Here is a 16,847-nt window from a genome sequence, read left to right on the forward strand (position 1 = left end):
CTTTCTCGGTTAAAGTAAAAGATTCTTATTTTGCCCATTAAAGACATGAGGTATAACAGATTTGAAGGGAAAAAAATCCCATAATACTTGGAATGGTAGGTGTCAAGGCAAATAATCCATAATCAATCTATAAATCACAATTGGGGTGAGTTTATTATGAGCTAAGTTTGAGGACTATAACCTGGAGCCTTCCTTCCCCAAGGAAAGAAGGGCACCAAAGAAGTGGCGTGTACAGAGTGGTTATATACCGTCTTGGAACAGAGAACATATATCACATATGACAGGAATATCTCGCTTAACTACCATCAAGAGACGCTTAGCTGGCACAGCAGGTCAGTGGTCAGCAGGTCAGTGGTGACAAGGTGAGCACAGCAGGTCAGTAATTAGTCCCTAGTTTCCAGGAAGAGATGCTTATCCTCAAAGAAATGCTGATACGGGGGGGAAGCTCCATCCTTATCTTTAGGGGGATCATTCTTGTCTTTGGAACATAGTAAATGTTTAAAGGAGAGGTACAATGCATGCTCAACAGGCCACATCAGGCCCTTTTGGAAAAACAAGATCAGGCAGAACTAGGTTTAAACCAAATGTCTTCCTCATATACTCCAATATATACTACTGCTTTTCATTTATTTATCATAGGTTACTTATAACAAAATTTTAATGTAAATAAAAGCAATGAGTAATTGGATCAAATAAGAGTCTATAAGCCCATACTGATATAAATAAATAAATAAACAAGAGAGAAGGAGGGGCCAGCCCCATGGCCGAGTGGCTAAGTTTGCACGCTCTGCTTTGGTGGCCCAGGGTTTTGCCGGTTCGAATCCTGGGCGCAGACATGGCACCATTCATCAAGCCACGCTGAGGCGGCATCCCTCATGCCACAACTAGAAGGACCCACAATTAAAAATACACAACTATGCACCGGGGGGCTTTGGGGAGAAAAAGGAAAAATAAAGTCTAAAAAAAAAGAGAGAGAGAGAGAAGGAAAACGTCTTTCTTACAGTAGAATTTCAACTGATAAATGTAGAAGGAATGATGAATTAGGAAATCACTAGCTGGAAACCATCATAGTAATAGCTGACTCAGGCAAAGATAATCAATGGTTGCTAAAACTAATGGCTGAAACCTTGATGAGACATGGAACATTTACATAGTCTCAAGATACTGCTCCACAAATTACTTTTTTTTCAGTTAGTGATATATTATTTATTCCTCTATTACATCTTTGCAATATTAAAATGCATTTCATTATAATAAAACTTCTAACACAACTATAAAACAAGAATCAATGATCAATCAACATTCTTGGCCTTGCTTTAGTCTCTCTTTTAACCAATAAAAAGTAAATAGAGTTTTCTTCATTTATGAATCAGATAAACATCATAAACTCAATTTCCTGATATTTACGCTCCATGAGGCTTTTCGCCACCACAGTGTACATCTACTGTGAGCCTCTTGTCTTTGGTTCTGTCACTAGGTGCTTGTAACTTCTTCCACTTCACTTTTTTGGGGAAGGTCTTCAGAATCTGATACCCTCAAGCGACATTAAGATGTAAATATCACCAACTTCTCACGATGTTTGCATTTTAATCCACCTTTTAGATTCAAATGAGTTATAGCCAATTATGGTATTTGGGGCATCTGCAGGCCAGGAAGTATGATGGGCAGCCCTAGAAGCTTTCCTGAAACTTCTCGAACCCTTCCCTCTGTGCTTAGATCACTGATGAAGATTCTGTCTACATTCCAAAATGCCTGTATTGAAAGAATAAATGCCCAGGTAAGAACCTTTGAAAATAAAGTGGGTTTGTTCTGCGAATCAGTTACATTTATTTTTGTCAACTTATAAAATCAATTACTTAATTTTTAGTGATGTGAAGACAGTTCAGTTTAAAAAATAAGAATAGAACAGCTACAGGGGGCAGAGCAAAGCCCATGGAGAAGTGCCCCTCATTGGGCATTCCCTTTTCTAGCACGCTTCCTCCATTCCCTATTCCCAATCTTGCAAGTTCCTAGATTCCTTTAGATCTTTTTAAAAAGTCAGCTCCTTTTGGAAGTCTGTCCTGGTTCTGCATGGATCCAGTGACTGACTCCATCTCTGTGCTTCCACAGCTCCTTGAGAGCCTTTAGAAGAACACGTGGGAATTTCTCCCTCAACAATCACGTCTTCCTAAGTAGGCACCTCTATGCTCCAGCTTTGGCTTTTCATCTTTATGCCCAGTGACTGGCTGGCTGAATGAATGTATGCTAAGTTATTAGAGACTATAGCCAACTGCCTATTTGAATTGCAGAGTTATTTTAATGTCGGAATCTTATAACTAAGCAAAGATTAGTGTTTCTTGGATCAATAGTTGAGATCTGTGGACTATATCTCTCTCCTTCCTGAGGAGTGGCCACTTCCTGTGTTTTTACTCAGATATGCACATTTCAGGATAGACATCTCTTAGAATCATGAATTTTTTTTTTTTTACAGTGGTCTGTAGCTTTAAAGAGTGTGAGATTTCCAGACATATTTAACAACATCCAGGCAACGCCAAAGTGTGCTGTGCACACAGCTTAGCAATTATTCAGATAATTTAAGGGTTTAAAAAAAATCCCTACTGAGGGAAAACCTAGTTTACCTTGTAGTTAACCGCCCACTTGGGACTGCCTTCTTTCAACTTGGCATCTCACATTTGAGTCTCAATCCGTCAATATAATTTAATCATTGGTGGCTCTAGCTTTAAGTCCCTGGCCCAGACCTCTCCTCTTGTTTACCCAAGTGCTTTCTTGACATCTCCATATGGATGTCTGATAGGCATCTCTACCCGAACATACACAAAAACAAATTCCTAGTCATCCTCACCTCCTCAACCCAAACCTGCACCTGCATAATTATCCCCATCTAGGTATCTTGCCACTTCAAACTCCATCCTTCCAGTCACTCAGAAAAAACAAAAACCCCCAATAAACAAGCAAATACATAACCTCCTCCACACACACATGAAAAGCAAAACAGAATCAACAATTTTTAGTTACAATTTTTAGTTATCTTGACTCTTTTCTTTCTCTCAAACCCAATGTCCAGTGGATAAGGCAATCGTTCACGACGTCTCTATAACCTTCCCACTTCTCACCACTTCCTACACTCTCAAGTTGGTAGTTACTTACGATGGCCACTTATATAATTATCCTGCTTCTGCTCTTGTTGCCTCCAGTGTGTTCTCAACACTGAAGCTTGGGTGAACCTTTTAAAACCTAAGTTAGAGCATATATTTCCTCTGTTGAAAACCCTCTAGTGATATTGCTGAAATATTATGAACACTATCAATAACAACTTGAGCTAATTTGTGTTGATCACTTACTATGGAGCAGAGCCTGTGTTGAAAGCGTACACGCCCATTATCACTTCATCCTTACCACAATCTCTTATTATCATTCCTGTCTCCCACATGAGAAAACTGAGCTTAAGCAAGATTAGACAACTTTCTGCAGATCACTCAGGTAGTGAGGTGGCAGAGCTATGCTTTGAACTTGAGCAGTCAGATTCCAGAACAGCAAGATTAAGATGCTAAGTTCAAAAAAAAAAAAAAAAGATGCTAAATTCAGTTGTCTCTCCTTTCTTTGAAACTGTTTAATCTCTTAACATAGCATATTGTTATAAACAAGATCTATCTGATAACCCATTTTTATCAGTAAAAAATGCCAACAATAATATGTAATATATTTTGAAAGGGTAACTTTGTGACAAAGTTTCTTAGCATCTTGTTTATGTAAGAAGTAGTTAGCAGTATGCTGAGTAAACACCAACTATTTCTCTTGACACCGATGGCCCCAGTGGTGTTTTAGTCTTGCTGGAGCTACCACTTCTAAACTTTAATGTTTATCTTTCACTTTAGTCATCATCGAAATTCTGCTATCAATGTCTTATTTTGACTTTTTTACCATCAATGTATTTTTTAAATCATTGTTCTTTAAGGTGATAAATGAGTATAAGTGATAAATGCTGTTCTCAGAAAAATGCATTAATAAATTCTACTCTTCATGAGAACCATCAAGAACTAAAAAGAATGTAATTGTTGATAAAGAAGAATTTTAGTTCAATTGGGCACAAATTCCTTTTTAATTACAAAAGGAAAATAGTAACTTTAGAGTGGAGAAAACTGGGAGAGACCGTGTTAACCAGGCAACCAAAGTTACCCACACTAGTAAGAGGAAAACTTCATATCATGTGCCTCTGGTATGATGTCCTAAGATATAACATCACGCCTGCAGTGTTCTGCCAAAACGGTATACCGGAATCTAATCATGAGGAAACATCAGACAAATCCAAAGTGAGAAACAATTTATAAAATAACTGGCTGTATTCTTCAAAAATGTTGACATTCTGAAATAAAATTCCAGATTAAGGAGACTAAAGATTCATGACAACCAAATGCAACTTGTATTGTTGGATTGGATTCTGGATAAGAAAGGGAAAAAAACCCCACTTTTTTGGGGTATAAAAGACATTATTGGGAAATTGGTGAAATTTGAATAAAGTCTGTATCGATGTTAATTTTCTGATTGTGATAATTGTTCCATGGCTATATAAGAAAACATCCTTGTTCATAGGAAATATACACTGAAGTATTTTGGGACAAAGGAGCATTATGTCTGTAACTTACTCTCAAGTGTTTCAGGGAAAAAAATGTGCTTATAGGGAGAGACTGATAAAGGAAATGTGACGAAATGTTAACAATTGGGAAACTGAAGTGAAGGGAATACTGGAGTTTTTTATACCGCTCTTTTAACATTTCTGTAAGTTTGAAGTTATTTCAAAATTAAAGGTTACAGAAAAAAAAACAATGAGGAGAGGATTCTGGGAAGATCGTGTCAGCAGCAGCATAGATTTTGAATCTCGCTGAATATCCCCCGTGAAAACAGAGCAACTGAAATAGCAGAATCAAAATTCCATGGACCACCCCTACCAAAAAAACCCCAAGGTGATAAGGTATCCCCAAAACATCAATGATTGGGAACAAATTATCAAGAGCTTCAACACCTCTGTGGTGTTAGCAACTATGGGGTGAAGCAGAGGGAAGGCATGGGGATCTGACGGCTCTGAAAATCAGAGAACACCAAAATTCTTCAAAAAGTGTTCACTGAAAAGATTGGAGGGCCAATCTGAGAACAGCAGTTGAAACTGGAGGGAGTTTTGTAGGCTGTAATTTGTCGGTAAATTTAAGGATACTTCAGGAAGTCCAGAGCATCCAGAACAGTGTAGACCTCATCAATTCTCAAAGCTAACTAATCAAGACTCCTTTCCTAGAAAAAGCCCTGCCTGAGGAAAAGCTGTGGCAGTGGAATTCAAACTGAGCAGGACAGAGCAGAGGTAAAGGAAAGAGAACTCCCCATAAAATGGGGGAGGGGCAGTGTGGAGGAAGACCTCAGAAAGAAAATCTCATTTTGATCATTTCACAAAGATTGCAGAAGAAAGCAAGGAAAGCTCTCCAGATCTACCTTTCCCTTCTAAAAGTAATGAAAACACACCTAATATAAAGATGAGCAACAGACGAGGATAGCAGTTGAACCCCATATAAAGTCACAGTAAGTAAAAGAGAATAAGAAGCAGAAAATATCATTTCAGATGGCTGACATAGGCCAGAAAGCCATGCCTAAAAAATAGATGGAAATTATATCCTAATATTTCAAAATTAAAAATTATGAAAATTTAAAACACTATGAAAGAAAAGTATAAATAAGAATTTTAAAAATTTAGAAATGAGATGATTGGAGAAAATGAGCGTTTAAAAAAGGAAGTGGGAGAACTCAGGAAAAAATTAGAAATAAATTAAAAAATTATTTCATAAATGCATATTTCATTTGAAGGAGCACAAGGATACAACAAAAACTCAATAATGTCTTAAGGAAAATAGAAGATGGAAAGGAGGGGAAAAAATTTTAATTCAGGCAGGAAATAAAGAAAGAGATAAAAATAATTCTAGAAAAACTGATATAAAACAACAAAGAAGGGCCACCATAAGTAAAAAGGGAATTCTTAAAGAAGATAATCAAGCAGTGGAATAGACTAATATTAAAAACTCTAAGAAAAATTTCCTGAATTAAAAAAAAATCATTGAAGTTACATGTTGAAAGATTAGACTACAGACCTGGAAAAAACTGACGTACTAAATGCAGTCTGGTAAAACTACTGGATTTCAAAGAAAAGGAAAACAATTCTTTCAGGAATCCAGGCAGAAAAATTAAGTTACTTTTAAGGGAAAGAAAATAATTAATTATCACTTTTGTCAGAAGACAAAGGAGTATATATACTTAAAAGTCAAGGGAAAAAAATGTGAGCCAAGGATTTTATCGTCAGCCAAACAGATCTGCAAGTACAAAGGCCGTGGACAAACTGTTATGAATATGAAAGAATTCTAGGAATATTGTTCCCATGAGTCTTTCCTGAGTCACTTCCTAGAGAACAAGCTTTCAAAGTGACTGGAGGACATTAACATAAGGATTAGTTGTGAACTTTAAATATATATATACTTGTAGAACTAAGACTAAATGTTGGTTCTAAGGGCAGTAGTAAAGCTTGTAATGATTATATGCTCTGACAATGAAGACACCAAAAATAGGGGGAAAGTGAAGAAAGTGTATGAAAAGTAAAATAAATTCATTAATTTCTTTATAGGTATTAACTAGGGTTTAGATTTGGGGATTGAAGAAAGAAGAGAAGGTATCAGCTAATTTGAATATTGCTCATCATAGAGAACTAACAGACGATAGATAAAACAGAGAAGACTGAGGGCATTATTTAAACCTATCAGTAAAAAGGAAACCATTAGAACAAAAAAAAGTTTTATTTTATAGACCATACATTTTTAAATGGTCATCTATAGAGGAAGAGAGGGCACAGGGTCCCGGGAACAGGATAGAAGCTAGATTTCTTTGAATCATGCTTTGCATGATTTTTGTTTGTTAATTTTCAAACAAAATTAAAAAATGTCCCTAAAATTCAAAAGTAAAATGAAACAAATGGAAAGAACTATGCTACCTTAGTTTAAAACACAATAATTTGACTCAGCATCCATAGCGAAATATACCCTGAGGTAAAAGGAACTGTAACAATAAACCTTAAACTGTTTCCACTAATGTTATGGTTGGTGATAATGTTAGTATTGTTATCTAAAACTGTTGTGTATTTATTGTGGCTTAAAGCAAAGGAGTCATTGAGGGATCAGAATTGGCCACCTCAAAATGTGTCTCTTTGCCTTGATTATTTTTAAGAACAAAAGACTCTGAAAGAAACTTTGACCTTCCCCCTAACTGCCTAAAAGAATTCAAGATAGAAGGACTGTCCCAGGACTATGGTCACTGGCCATCACCATAGATAACTCTGGGGATGGTATACTGGGAGGCTCCTTGCCAAGTCCATTATCTCCCAGGTCACATTGTCTATAGATGGCGAACAAACATTTGTTTATCAAACATTTGCTTTTCCATCTCCAAGTAAATTGTCTTCCTCCCCTGAAGTCCCAAACCACTACCCTCAACATCCTCCTTTGTCTTTAGCTGAAGATGGTATTTAAGGTGGTGGCTTTGGCCATGTTGATGAGTTGCTCACTTTTCCTGGGTTTCTCCCATGTATACATCTTAGAAAGTTTTGTTTGATTTCCTCCTGTTATTCTGTCTCATGTCAATTTAATTCTTAGGCCAGCCAGAAGGACCTAGAGGGTAGAGGAATTGTCTTCCTCCCCTACAGTAACTAAGTTGATACAACTGAGAACCAGGATTTTGGGTGTGGGAGAAAGAAGATATAGATGTAAGATCAGTGAGGTTAAGTAAAAACCCTGTATTTCTGAACTTGAACTGGAAGTACTAGGATGAACTCATGATATAATGTATTCCTTAGCTCTGTGCACTGAGGAGGCTTAGAAGAAAATGACCAAACCATTAGCAATAAAGGCCTCTAGTTCTCAAACTGTGGTCTCCAGAAACTACTTATCAGTCAAAAGAACCCGACTTTCCTGGAGAAATGGCTGATTTTAGGTTGGGGACAGGACCTGAACCTGATGGGCCTGAATAACTTTTCAAGACAGAAAGGAAGACATCAGAGAACACTTGGGTTTTATCAAAAGAATTCAGGAGCCAACTCAAATTGACTTTCACCGCCCAAACACGGGAAATTTCAACTTAAATAAGGATAGTAACTGCACAGATTGAAACACACCAAATATGTTTAAATTCATGAGCTCTATCATGCTAAATAACATCTCATTGACCACTGCTACAGGATGGTAGGAGACCACTTCATTATTTTGAAAATTGGTAAATAAAGGGAAAGAATGGAGACTTCATTCCATGTTAGCTTAAGGCAACCAAATAGATGATGAGGTTTCTTGTTAGAGAAATATTCTAGCTCATAAATGAAAAAATAAATGATATAATTAAAATATCATTATCTTGCTATTCCTAATGAATTCATGAAAATAGGCAATCACAATCAGTAGTGGCTATCATCACAAAAATATCACAAAATCCAGACATTATGTGCCAGACATTTGGCAAGACATAGCCTTGCCAAAAAAGAAATCAGATATATCCTTCTATATCTGGAAGAACTTTCCCTTTTCTTTCTGCCAACCCAAGTTTTGCTTATCTATTATGACCTTTTTAAGCCTCATTTCCTCCAACAAAGCTCTCTGTGGGATGATGACTTCTCTAAAGTCTTGTAGTAGTTGGAGCAGTATTGTCCAATAAAAATATAATATGAGCCACATACGCGTTTTAAAATTTTCTGGTAGCTACAATAAAAAAGTAAAAAGAAGCAGGTGAAGTTAATTTTATTAATATGTTATTTAACCTAATATATCCAAAATATTATCATTTAAACATATTATCAATAAAAAACATTGATATATTTTATGTTATTTTTCTCATACTGTCTTCAAAATCTGGTGTATTCTACACTTACAATACATTTCATTTTGTGACTAGCCACATTTCAAGCACTCAGTAGCCACATGTGGGTAATGGCTGCCATATTACACAGCACACACTTAGAGAATCCATTATACAATTCAGCACGTGATTATCAGGCCTAGGCAGGCAGACGGGTCCTCCAGAAAATCAGACCCACAACTGGGGTAATGTCAGCCCCTAGACATGCTTGTGACACATTGATGCTCTGTTTTCAGAACCACAGAGAAAAATGTGGTAGGCAACTGTTACAGACCAAATGTTTGCATCTACCCTCCCCCCGCCTCCCCCCCCAGCCCCCCCCCCCCCCCCCCCCCCCGCCAAATCATATGTTAAAGCCTAGTCCCCAATGTGATAAGTATCTGGAGGTGGGGTCCTTGGAAGGTAATTAGATCATAAGTTGGAGCCCCCAGGATGGGATTAGTGTCCTTATAAGAAGAGATAGGAGAGAGCTTGCTTCTCTCTCTGCTCTCCGAGCCAAGTGAGGACATGGCTAGAAGGCATTGTTTTCAAATCAGGAAGGCTGCTCTCACCAGACACCAAACCTGCTGACACTTTGATCTTGGACTTTCTTGCCTCCAGAACTGTGAGAAATAAATGTTTGTTTTTTAAGCCACTCAGTCTATTGTATTGTGTTATAGCAGCCCAAAGTTACAGAGACAGTAACCAATCACCCAGATGATGTGCTAATGACATGATTCTCTCCTCACAAACAAGCACCAGTCCAGTTCAATCAGAGGATGTGGGGGGACAGTGGCACAGGCTTCTCCGCCTTGGTACATAAAGGACACAGGGAAAGTACACATGAGACTGGGAGAACTGAGGCTAGCACATCGAAGTTTTAAATTCTTCTTCATAACTAGTAATATCCTGATATATAAATATACGCTCTCCTTTTTTTTGGAAGATTGGCCTTGAGCTAACACCTGTCAGCAATCTGCCTCTTTTTTTTTCTCCCCAAAGCCCCCTAGTACAAAGCTGTATATCCTAGTTGTAGGTTCTTCTGGTTCTTCTATGTGGGACGCTGCCTCAGCATGGCTTGATGAGCGGTGCTAGGTCTGTGCCCAGGATCTTGTGGGGGCCTGGAATTGGCCACCCCAAGATATGTCTCTTTGGCATGATGATTATTTGAGGCTCATTACTTTGCAGACAGGAAAGCAACTGAAAAGCAGAATTTACTTACCCTTTGTAACAGACACATTGTAAAGGAACTCTCCATCTGTAAAGATATCTCCCTCTCTACCAGGAAGAAGGGGGGATGAACTTGTCTTTAGAAACTCTTAATCAATGGGGAAGGCAAGGACTTAAATCTGCATTTGTTTATTGTGCTTGTCTGGTAACCTCCTGTAACTGACTCCCCCCACCCCCAACATCCTCCTTTGTCTTTAGCTGGATATGATATTTCAGCTGTGGGGGTTTTGGCCATTTTGGCGAGTTGCTCGGCTTGCCTGAGCCTCTCCCATCTATACATTGACAAATAGAAATGGCAAGCAATGGGATGTGTTGGCATACATGAGGAAGCCATTTGGTGTAAACCTAATTTGGCCTGATCTTGTCTTTCCAAAAGGGCCTGATGAAGGCCGAAGGCCGTTGAGCATGCATTGTATATCTGCTTTAAAACATTTACCATGGCAAGAACAAAGGCCCTTGAGATAAAGGTGCAACTTCCCTCCCCCTCCCAACGTTGGTATTTCCTTAAGGATTAAGCATCTTTCTTTAGGCTAGGAACTGATTGCTGCGCTCACCTGTGACCACCCACTAACCAGCTTGAGACAACAGACTTGCCTCCTGCTACGCCCTCCGAGACAGCAGACCCACTACCTGCTGTGTCCATCAAGCGCTGTGCCTGTGCCGACAGGGCAATCTTGTGACTCTTGTGGGAGGGACATTTCAATCATATGTGAAACATCCTGTTTGGGGTATATAACCACTCTGTGCACCCCACTTCTTCGGTGCCCTTTCTTCCTTTGGGAAGAAAGACCCCAGGCCATGGTCCTCAGAAACTCTCCCATGTATACATGTTATAAAGCTTTGTTTAATTTTCTCTTGCTATTCTGTCTCATGTGAATTTAATTCATTCTCCGGCCAGACGAACCCAGAGAAGATAGAGGAAATGTCTTCTCCCCTACAATCTGAACTGGCGAACCCTGGGCTGCCAAAGCCATGCATGTGAACCTAACCACTCGGCCACAGGCTGGACCCTCCTCATATATATTTTATTTTTCATGAGAACTAAAACAGGCTTTTCGAATCTGGATCCAAGAGGCTAGTGTAACCAGTTCTAGATATACAACTACTGATTGATATTAATAAAGCCAACGATTGTTCCTTGAGCAGAGTATATGTCATTAAAAGAAAAATGCCCAGTTTAATAAACAAAATAAAAGAAATATTTCCAGGGAAACATTTCAAATTGAAAAATCAGTGGCAAACAACGAATTCTGTCACTGAAAATGTCAGAGAAGACGACACCCTGTTGCCTGCAGATAGATCTTCACTGAAGGCTTCTTATCACCAGCTAGCTCAAATATAAACATCTGATTGCTGCCACCTGTCTCTACAGGAGTATCCTTGTTTCCCAATAAACCTGCTATTGTCCGCATCAAACATATCCCTGGCAACTTTCTCAACAAGGTGATTTCCTTCTAGTTTAGCTCAGCCCTGTGGTTATAGAACACCCTCTTGTCCACAGTGAAGCCCTCCTCCCCTTAAAAGGAGTCTCCAGACACTTCCCCTCCAGGGAAATGAAATGACAAGGACCATGGTCTTGCCTAATCTGGACCCTCAATCATTATTTTCATTATTCTCTTTAAACCAGTCCCTCCACTCTTCCAGTGATTTTTTTTTTAATGGCCACGTCATATTTACATTACTCTTTGCCTGGAAGGCATGTGAGACTTTTCCTGGTGCTGAGCTCAGCTGATGAGCATGACCAGAGACACAGTGGCTGACAGGAAAGATTAGGAGCCAAGGCCCTAGGCAGCTTCCTTTCTTCACCAAAGCCTAAATTTAGAATAGTCTTTCTCCTCCAAGCCAATTGGAAGATCATGGCAAATATAGCAATGGCTTGAAGAGAAAAGGAAAAAAGATTAAAACTCAAAAAATTAGACTTCTTTTCCTAAACTAAATTCTTTGTTGCACTGAAGAGAGGTGGGTGGGAAATGACCCCTGCTGGGAGGGGGCCCCGATCAAGACTTTGCTCAGGTTAAAGGAAAAATGATCATGTCCAAGCTTCTGCTTTTGGGTTCATAGATCTTTATTTAGCACAGTCCTTTAGTGAGTTTGGGGTCAGCAATGGGGCAAAACTGCTTGACGTGAGAAAGTAACGAAAATTTAGAGAGTGGGAGGTCAACATTAGGATGTGCCGTAACCAAAACGATCATGACAAGCCAGGGGCTGAAAAATAGTGCTACCATCTTGAAATTTTGAAACCGGCAAACAGCCATTGATGATTAAGTATCTAGGTACTTCAGTTTTTTTTCCTTTTTGCAATTACTGATTACAGCTTTTAGCTGTTTAACCCACCCATTGTTAACTGTGCTGCTTAGGCAATGTGCTCTCTGACTCCCACTAGGCTCCTATAGATAACATCTTCCTGGAGCCTGGGTCACCATGGTAATGGGTGTGTGAGCTGTTTTTCAGGAATTAGAACTCCTTGTCCACTTCAGGCTGGTTGAGACCACCAACTCATCATCTAGGCCCGCGCAGATGTCCGATAGGCGACCATTTACGTCAAGAGGCTAAAAACTCCACCCTCAGATCATGCTAACGCCACCATTTTGTGAACATGGGTCCTATGAAGAGGCGTGAGGTCTGACTACGCTTGTGCACATCATCAATGACCTCACCTCTCCTCACCTCCAATCACCTCTCTCCACATTTCAGACCACCTTGCCCCCTATCTCATAAATATCCCTGAGTCCCTATTTTCGGAGAAGCGAATTTGAGGCTCGTGCCCTTGCTTCCTCTCGTGGCTGCCTTGTGAGTAAACTCTCTGCTGCAATCTCGTCTTCTCAGTGTTTGACTTTCTGAGCGGCGAGCAAAAACGAATCTGGTTTGGTAACAATTTCCCCTGGTGGGGAATAGCTGGTAAATTGCTACGACAGTGTTCTCTAGATTTCTGATTTAACCTATTACCTATCTTGTGTTGTTCTGCAATTCCCTTATGTTACTCCAAACCTTCAGTAAAATTCTGCTACATCCAATAGCATTGTGCTCATCATATTGGAAGGAAGGGCTACTGGTATCCACCGTGGGGCAAAAGAGACCAAGAAGAGCGGAGGCCATCAATAGAAACGAAGAATAGCTTGGACGGATAGATCAGAAAAATGCCATCTCTGGAGAAATCAGTGGAAGTACTGACTGGAGGGAAAGGAGGGTCATTTCCCAAAGTAAGTGGGCTGAGGATTTCCCTGTCTTATTTGTATATTAAATAGAAGTCTCAGCTGTAAGATTGGAGGACATCTGGGTCATATTATTGCATACTGACATTAAAATAATTAAAATACTTGAGTTATTTGCCAGTTGCATGGTTCCCAACTGTTTTTCTGAGAGTAGTAAAATTTTAGGAACTGTTGGGGTTGTCAACTCTTTATTGTGTTATGCAAAGAAACTTAAAAAACTAATTATCACCATTGTTTCATAAAATAAAGGGCATTTTAACATACATGCAGGAAAAATGGAAAGGGCATAATCTCAGAACAATCTTTAAAATTTTGTTTTATCTGAAAAGATCTCACACTTTAAACCTATTGAAACAGTATATATTTTACTTTATTTGTCTTCACCTTAAATCTTAAAAGATTCCTTAAATCTTTCCTCATTTATTTATTCATTTTTTCAAAAATAGTAAACCTCTTATTTGCCAAGCACTGTGCTAGGTCCTGGGGTACAGAGATGAATGTGAATCTGCTCCTGTCCTCAAGATCTCACGAGTTTCTAGGAAAGTCAAGCAGGTGACCCCAACTGCAAACAGTGCACACTGTGCTGTTAGTAGAGGAGCTCACCGAATACTAAGGGTTAAAAAGCCAGAACAATGGTCAATCTATCTCTAAGCAGAAATGCAAGAAATACTGAAGTCTAGATGTCAGGACTAACTTTGCACACATCATTTGAGTTTCCTTACCAATGATTTAGGGGAAACTGACAGTATACCCCCAGAGATCATGGGGTTTCTCAGACTTTTATTGTTCTGAGCCAATCACAGGGCTAGGAACACACCTCTCGTATAATGTCAGCTGGTTCATACTCCACACTGGACAGGAAGAGGTCACTTACACGGGGTTTGGAGAATAAAAACCGCCCCCTCCCACTTGTCTACAATGGAGTGGCTCTGCACATGCCACTCTGCTCACTTTGGGACATGCGACCTGAAGGTCAGCAGAGGACAGGACAGGGTGAGGGCTGTGCTGCCTTGGTAACGGGACCTTCGGATTTGGTGCCAGACTGGAGATGGGGCACTTGCTCAACACACACAGTTGGGAGATGTCTGAGAGTGGTGATGGACGCACTGGTCCCTCTGGCTCAATATTACCCGAAGCTACCAGGTTTCTGAGTTCTGATCTTAAGTGAGAGAGGGAGGCATATAGTTGTATCCCAAGCATCTGGTTCTGGAATTTTCCAAGGGAGTAAGAAATGCTGGCATAGAAAGGGATACCTATACACATTTATATGGGATGAAGTTCCAGAGGCAGATATCTGGGCGGAGGTTGCAGAGGGAGGGGTTCTCTTTCCCCTGGGCCCCAGAGGGTCCCGCATTAGAGGAAAAAATCTAACTGTATGCATTTTCTTACATTATATAATCAGGGTATATGTGTCAAACAGATAGTCGCTGAAACACTCATTTCCTTCCCGTGTCTCACTTCAATTCTTGTCGGAAACGGGTCTAGAACTTTCGCACAATTATCCGTCCTTATTTAAAATCAAAACCTCGATAGATCAGCTGATGGCTGCAGTTTCAATATCTTTGGCTGGGTCTTCTGGTTTCTCTGAAGCACATACGTGTGACAATGGAAGAGAAACGCAGGAAGTGACTACTGAATACACACAGGTTCTGCAGCTTGCGTCTGTTCTCACACATTTCCATTTTAGATTCTGAGCAGTTCTCCCTCCCCGTGAACTATGAAATCCAAGGGTCTGGCTGAATCATTCAAACGAAATGAGATTCCTTCCCCGCAGGGGGTTAGAAACAGAGGTGAGCTCCCTTCCCTCCGCAACCCTAGGAATCGCGAGTTTCCTAGAGAAAAGCCCAGCAGGGGGCCAGGACCCGCAGATAGCGCGAGGAACCAGCGCCTCTGCAAAGCCGAGAAATGCCAGCGACCAGGCCAGGGGAGGCGCGAAACCAGCGGAGTCGTCCCCCAGGCCGGTTGCGGAGGATGAGGCAGCTCGGGCAGGGCAGCGACTACTTCGAAGGAGAACAGGAACAAGGGTCCTGGACCCTGAGGTCTCCCGAGGTCGATTCCCAGGGGACCCAAAGCAGCGACGGGGCTCTGAGATCTGGCAAGTTCCTGGGAGTCGAGTGAGGGGAGCGAGTGTCTTACCTGGCCGGGCTGGCTGGTGTAGTTGAAGGAGTAGATGTTCTCCGTGCTGAGGCTCACCACCCCGCTGTAGACGCGATTGAAATCTGCGCCCCTGGCGGGGTCGCGGGGGTCGCGGGGTTGCGCGGGGCGCCCGGGAGCCGCCGCCCGCAGGAGCCAGGGCAGCACGCAGAGCAGCGCGAGCCGCGGGCAGCCCCGCATGGTGGGCGCCGCCCGGTGAGGGGGCGAGCGCGGAGCCGGTCCTTCCAAAGCCCCCCGCGGGCCCGGCCGCCGGCCGCCGGCCGCAGCGCAGCACCGGCGATGCCCGGCAAGCTCTGCCGGCGAGTGCTGGCAACGCGCTGGCGAAGGGCCGATCAAATATTGATGCAGCCGCCTGGGGTCTCCGCGGGAGGTCAGCGGCCAGGGGCTGGGAGGGCGGAGGATACAGAGCCCGGGGGCTGCTTTGCTCTCCGGCTTCTAAGTCCGTTTCCTCCTCCCTTTCTCATTTTTGAGAATCCTCCACCTACCCAGCGAGAATTTCTACCGATCTCTTTCCCCTCAACCTCTAAAAAAAAGACAGAAAGAAAGCAAAAACATTGGAAACATTAAAAAGAAATAGCCACTAGTTTTGAAGAGTCAACCTGACCAGCCATTGAGCAGGAAATTCAGTCGGTTTCAAGTAAATGTGCACCCTGGCTGCAAGCGAAGAAATGGAAAGCAACGAGCCTGTCCCCAAAGAGGGTGCACGAGTTCGCCTTTCCAGTCGGCTACCTGCAGAGAACTCCTGCCGTCTGAATGATGGGGTGTTAACTCTCAATTTTCCCTTCTCTAGCAGAACCCCTTCCCAGACACCTGTTTCATTTCCTCACTACCTCCTCTTTTGAACGAGAGCCTCACGTCATCGCTTTCTCTCCCGCTCGCCATATGCGTACGGATGTAAATATGTACGATCGTGAAAAAATAAATAGATACGGTGAAGAAGACAATTTTGAACACCGCCTGAAGTCTGGTCCCGGAAGTTGTCAAAAAGGACTCAGAGTAACCGGATTTATGCAGAGGGCATTTCTTTCCGCCCCAGCTTCTTGCCTACTTTACGTCTGCAATGACTTCTTAGATTCTGGGAGAATCTCCAGGCTTCTGTATTGTTTTTCAAATGAGAGAAACCACAGCCCATCATTAGAAGGAAATACCCTTCTGGCAAAAATTAGGGAATGCAATTTAAACAGCTAAAGAGGCAGATAAAAAGCAAGTTGAGAAGATCCGCGGAAATCCTGGGAGAAAAACAATCAGTTCAGGTGGAGAAGAGGACTTGCTGTTTTATTTCAGCTTCAAGTTATTTTTAAACTAGAAAAGAATCTAACTGCGTTCAACCTGAAGGAACATTAATAA

At 41.2% G+C, this 16,847-nt stretch overlaps 1 protein-coding gene across 10 annotated transcripts in view; it reads right to left on the reverse strand.

Annotated features, from left to right (window-relative positions):
* Positions 1–16,433, reverse strand: part of SIDT1 (SID1 transmembrane family member 1) — a 102,785-nt gene extending 86,352 nt beyond the window's left edge. For 9 of the 10 annotated variants that reach the window (XR_011528957.1, XR_011528954.1, XR_011528956.1 and 6 more), the window contains exon 1: positions 15,483–16,400. Coding sequence is in view for 4 of the 10 variants with exons in the window: in XM_070581933.1 (XP_070438034.1) it covers positions 15,483–15,680 (198 nt within the window). In the remaining 6 variants the exon portion in view is untranslated. Of the gene's footprint in view, positions 1–15,482 lie in introns of all 10 variants that reach the window. The other variant, XM_070581934.1, reaches the window with a different exon arrangement.
* Between the last annotated feature and the right edge of the window lie 414 nt (positions 16,434–16,847).

This window comes from Equus przewalskii, chromosome 18, assembly GCF_037783145.1.
Source record: "Equus przewalskii isolate Varuska chromosome 18, EquPr2, whole genome shotgun sequence".
Classification (NCBI taxonomy): Eukaryota; Metazoa; Chordata; class Mammalia; order Perissodactyla; family Equidae; genus Equus; species Equus przewalskii.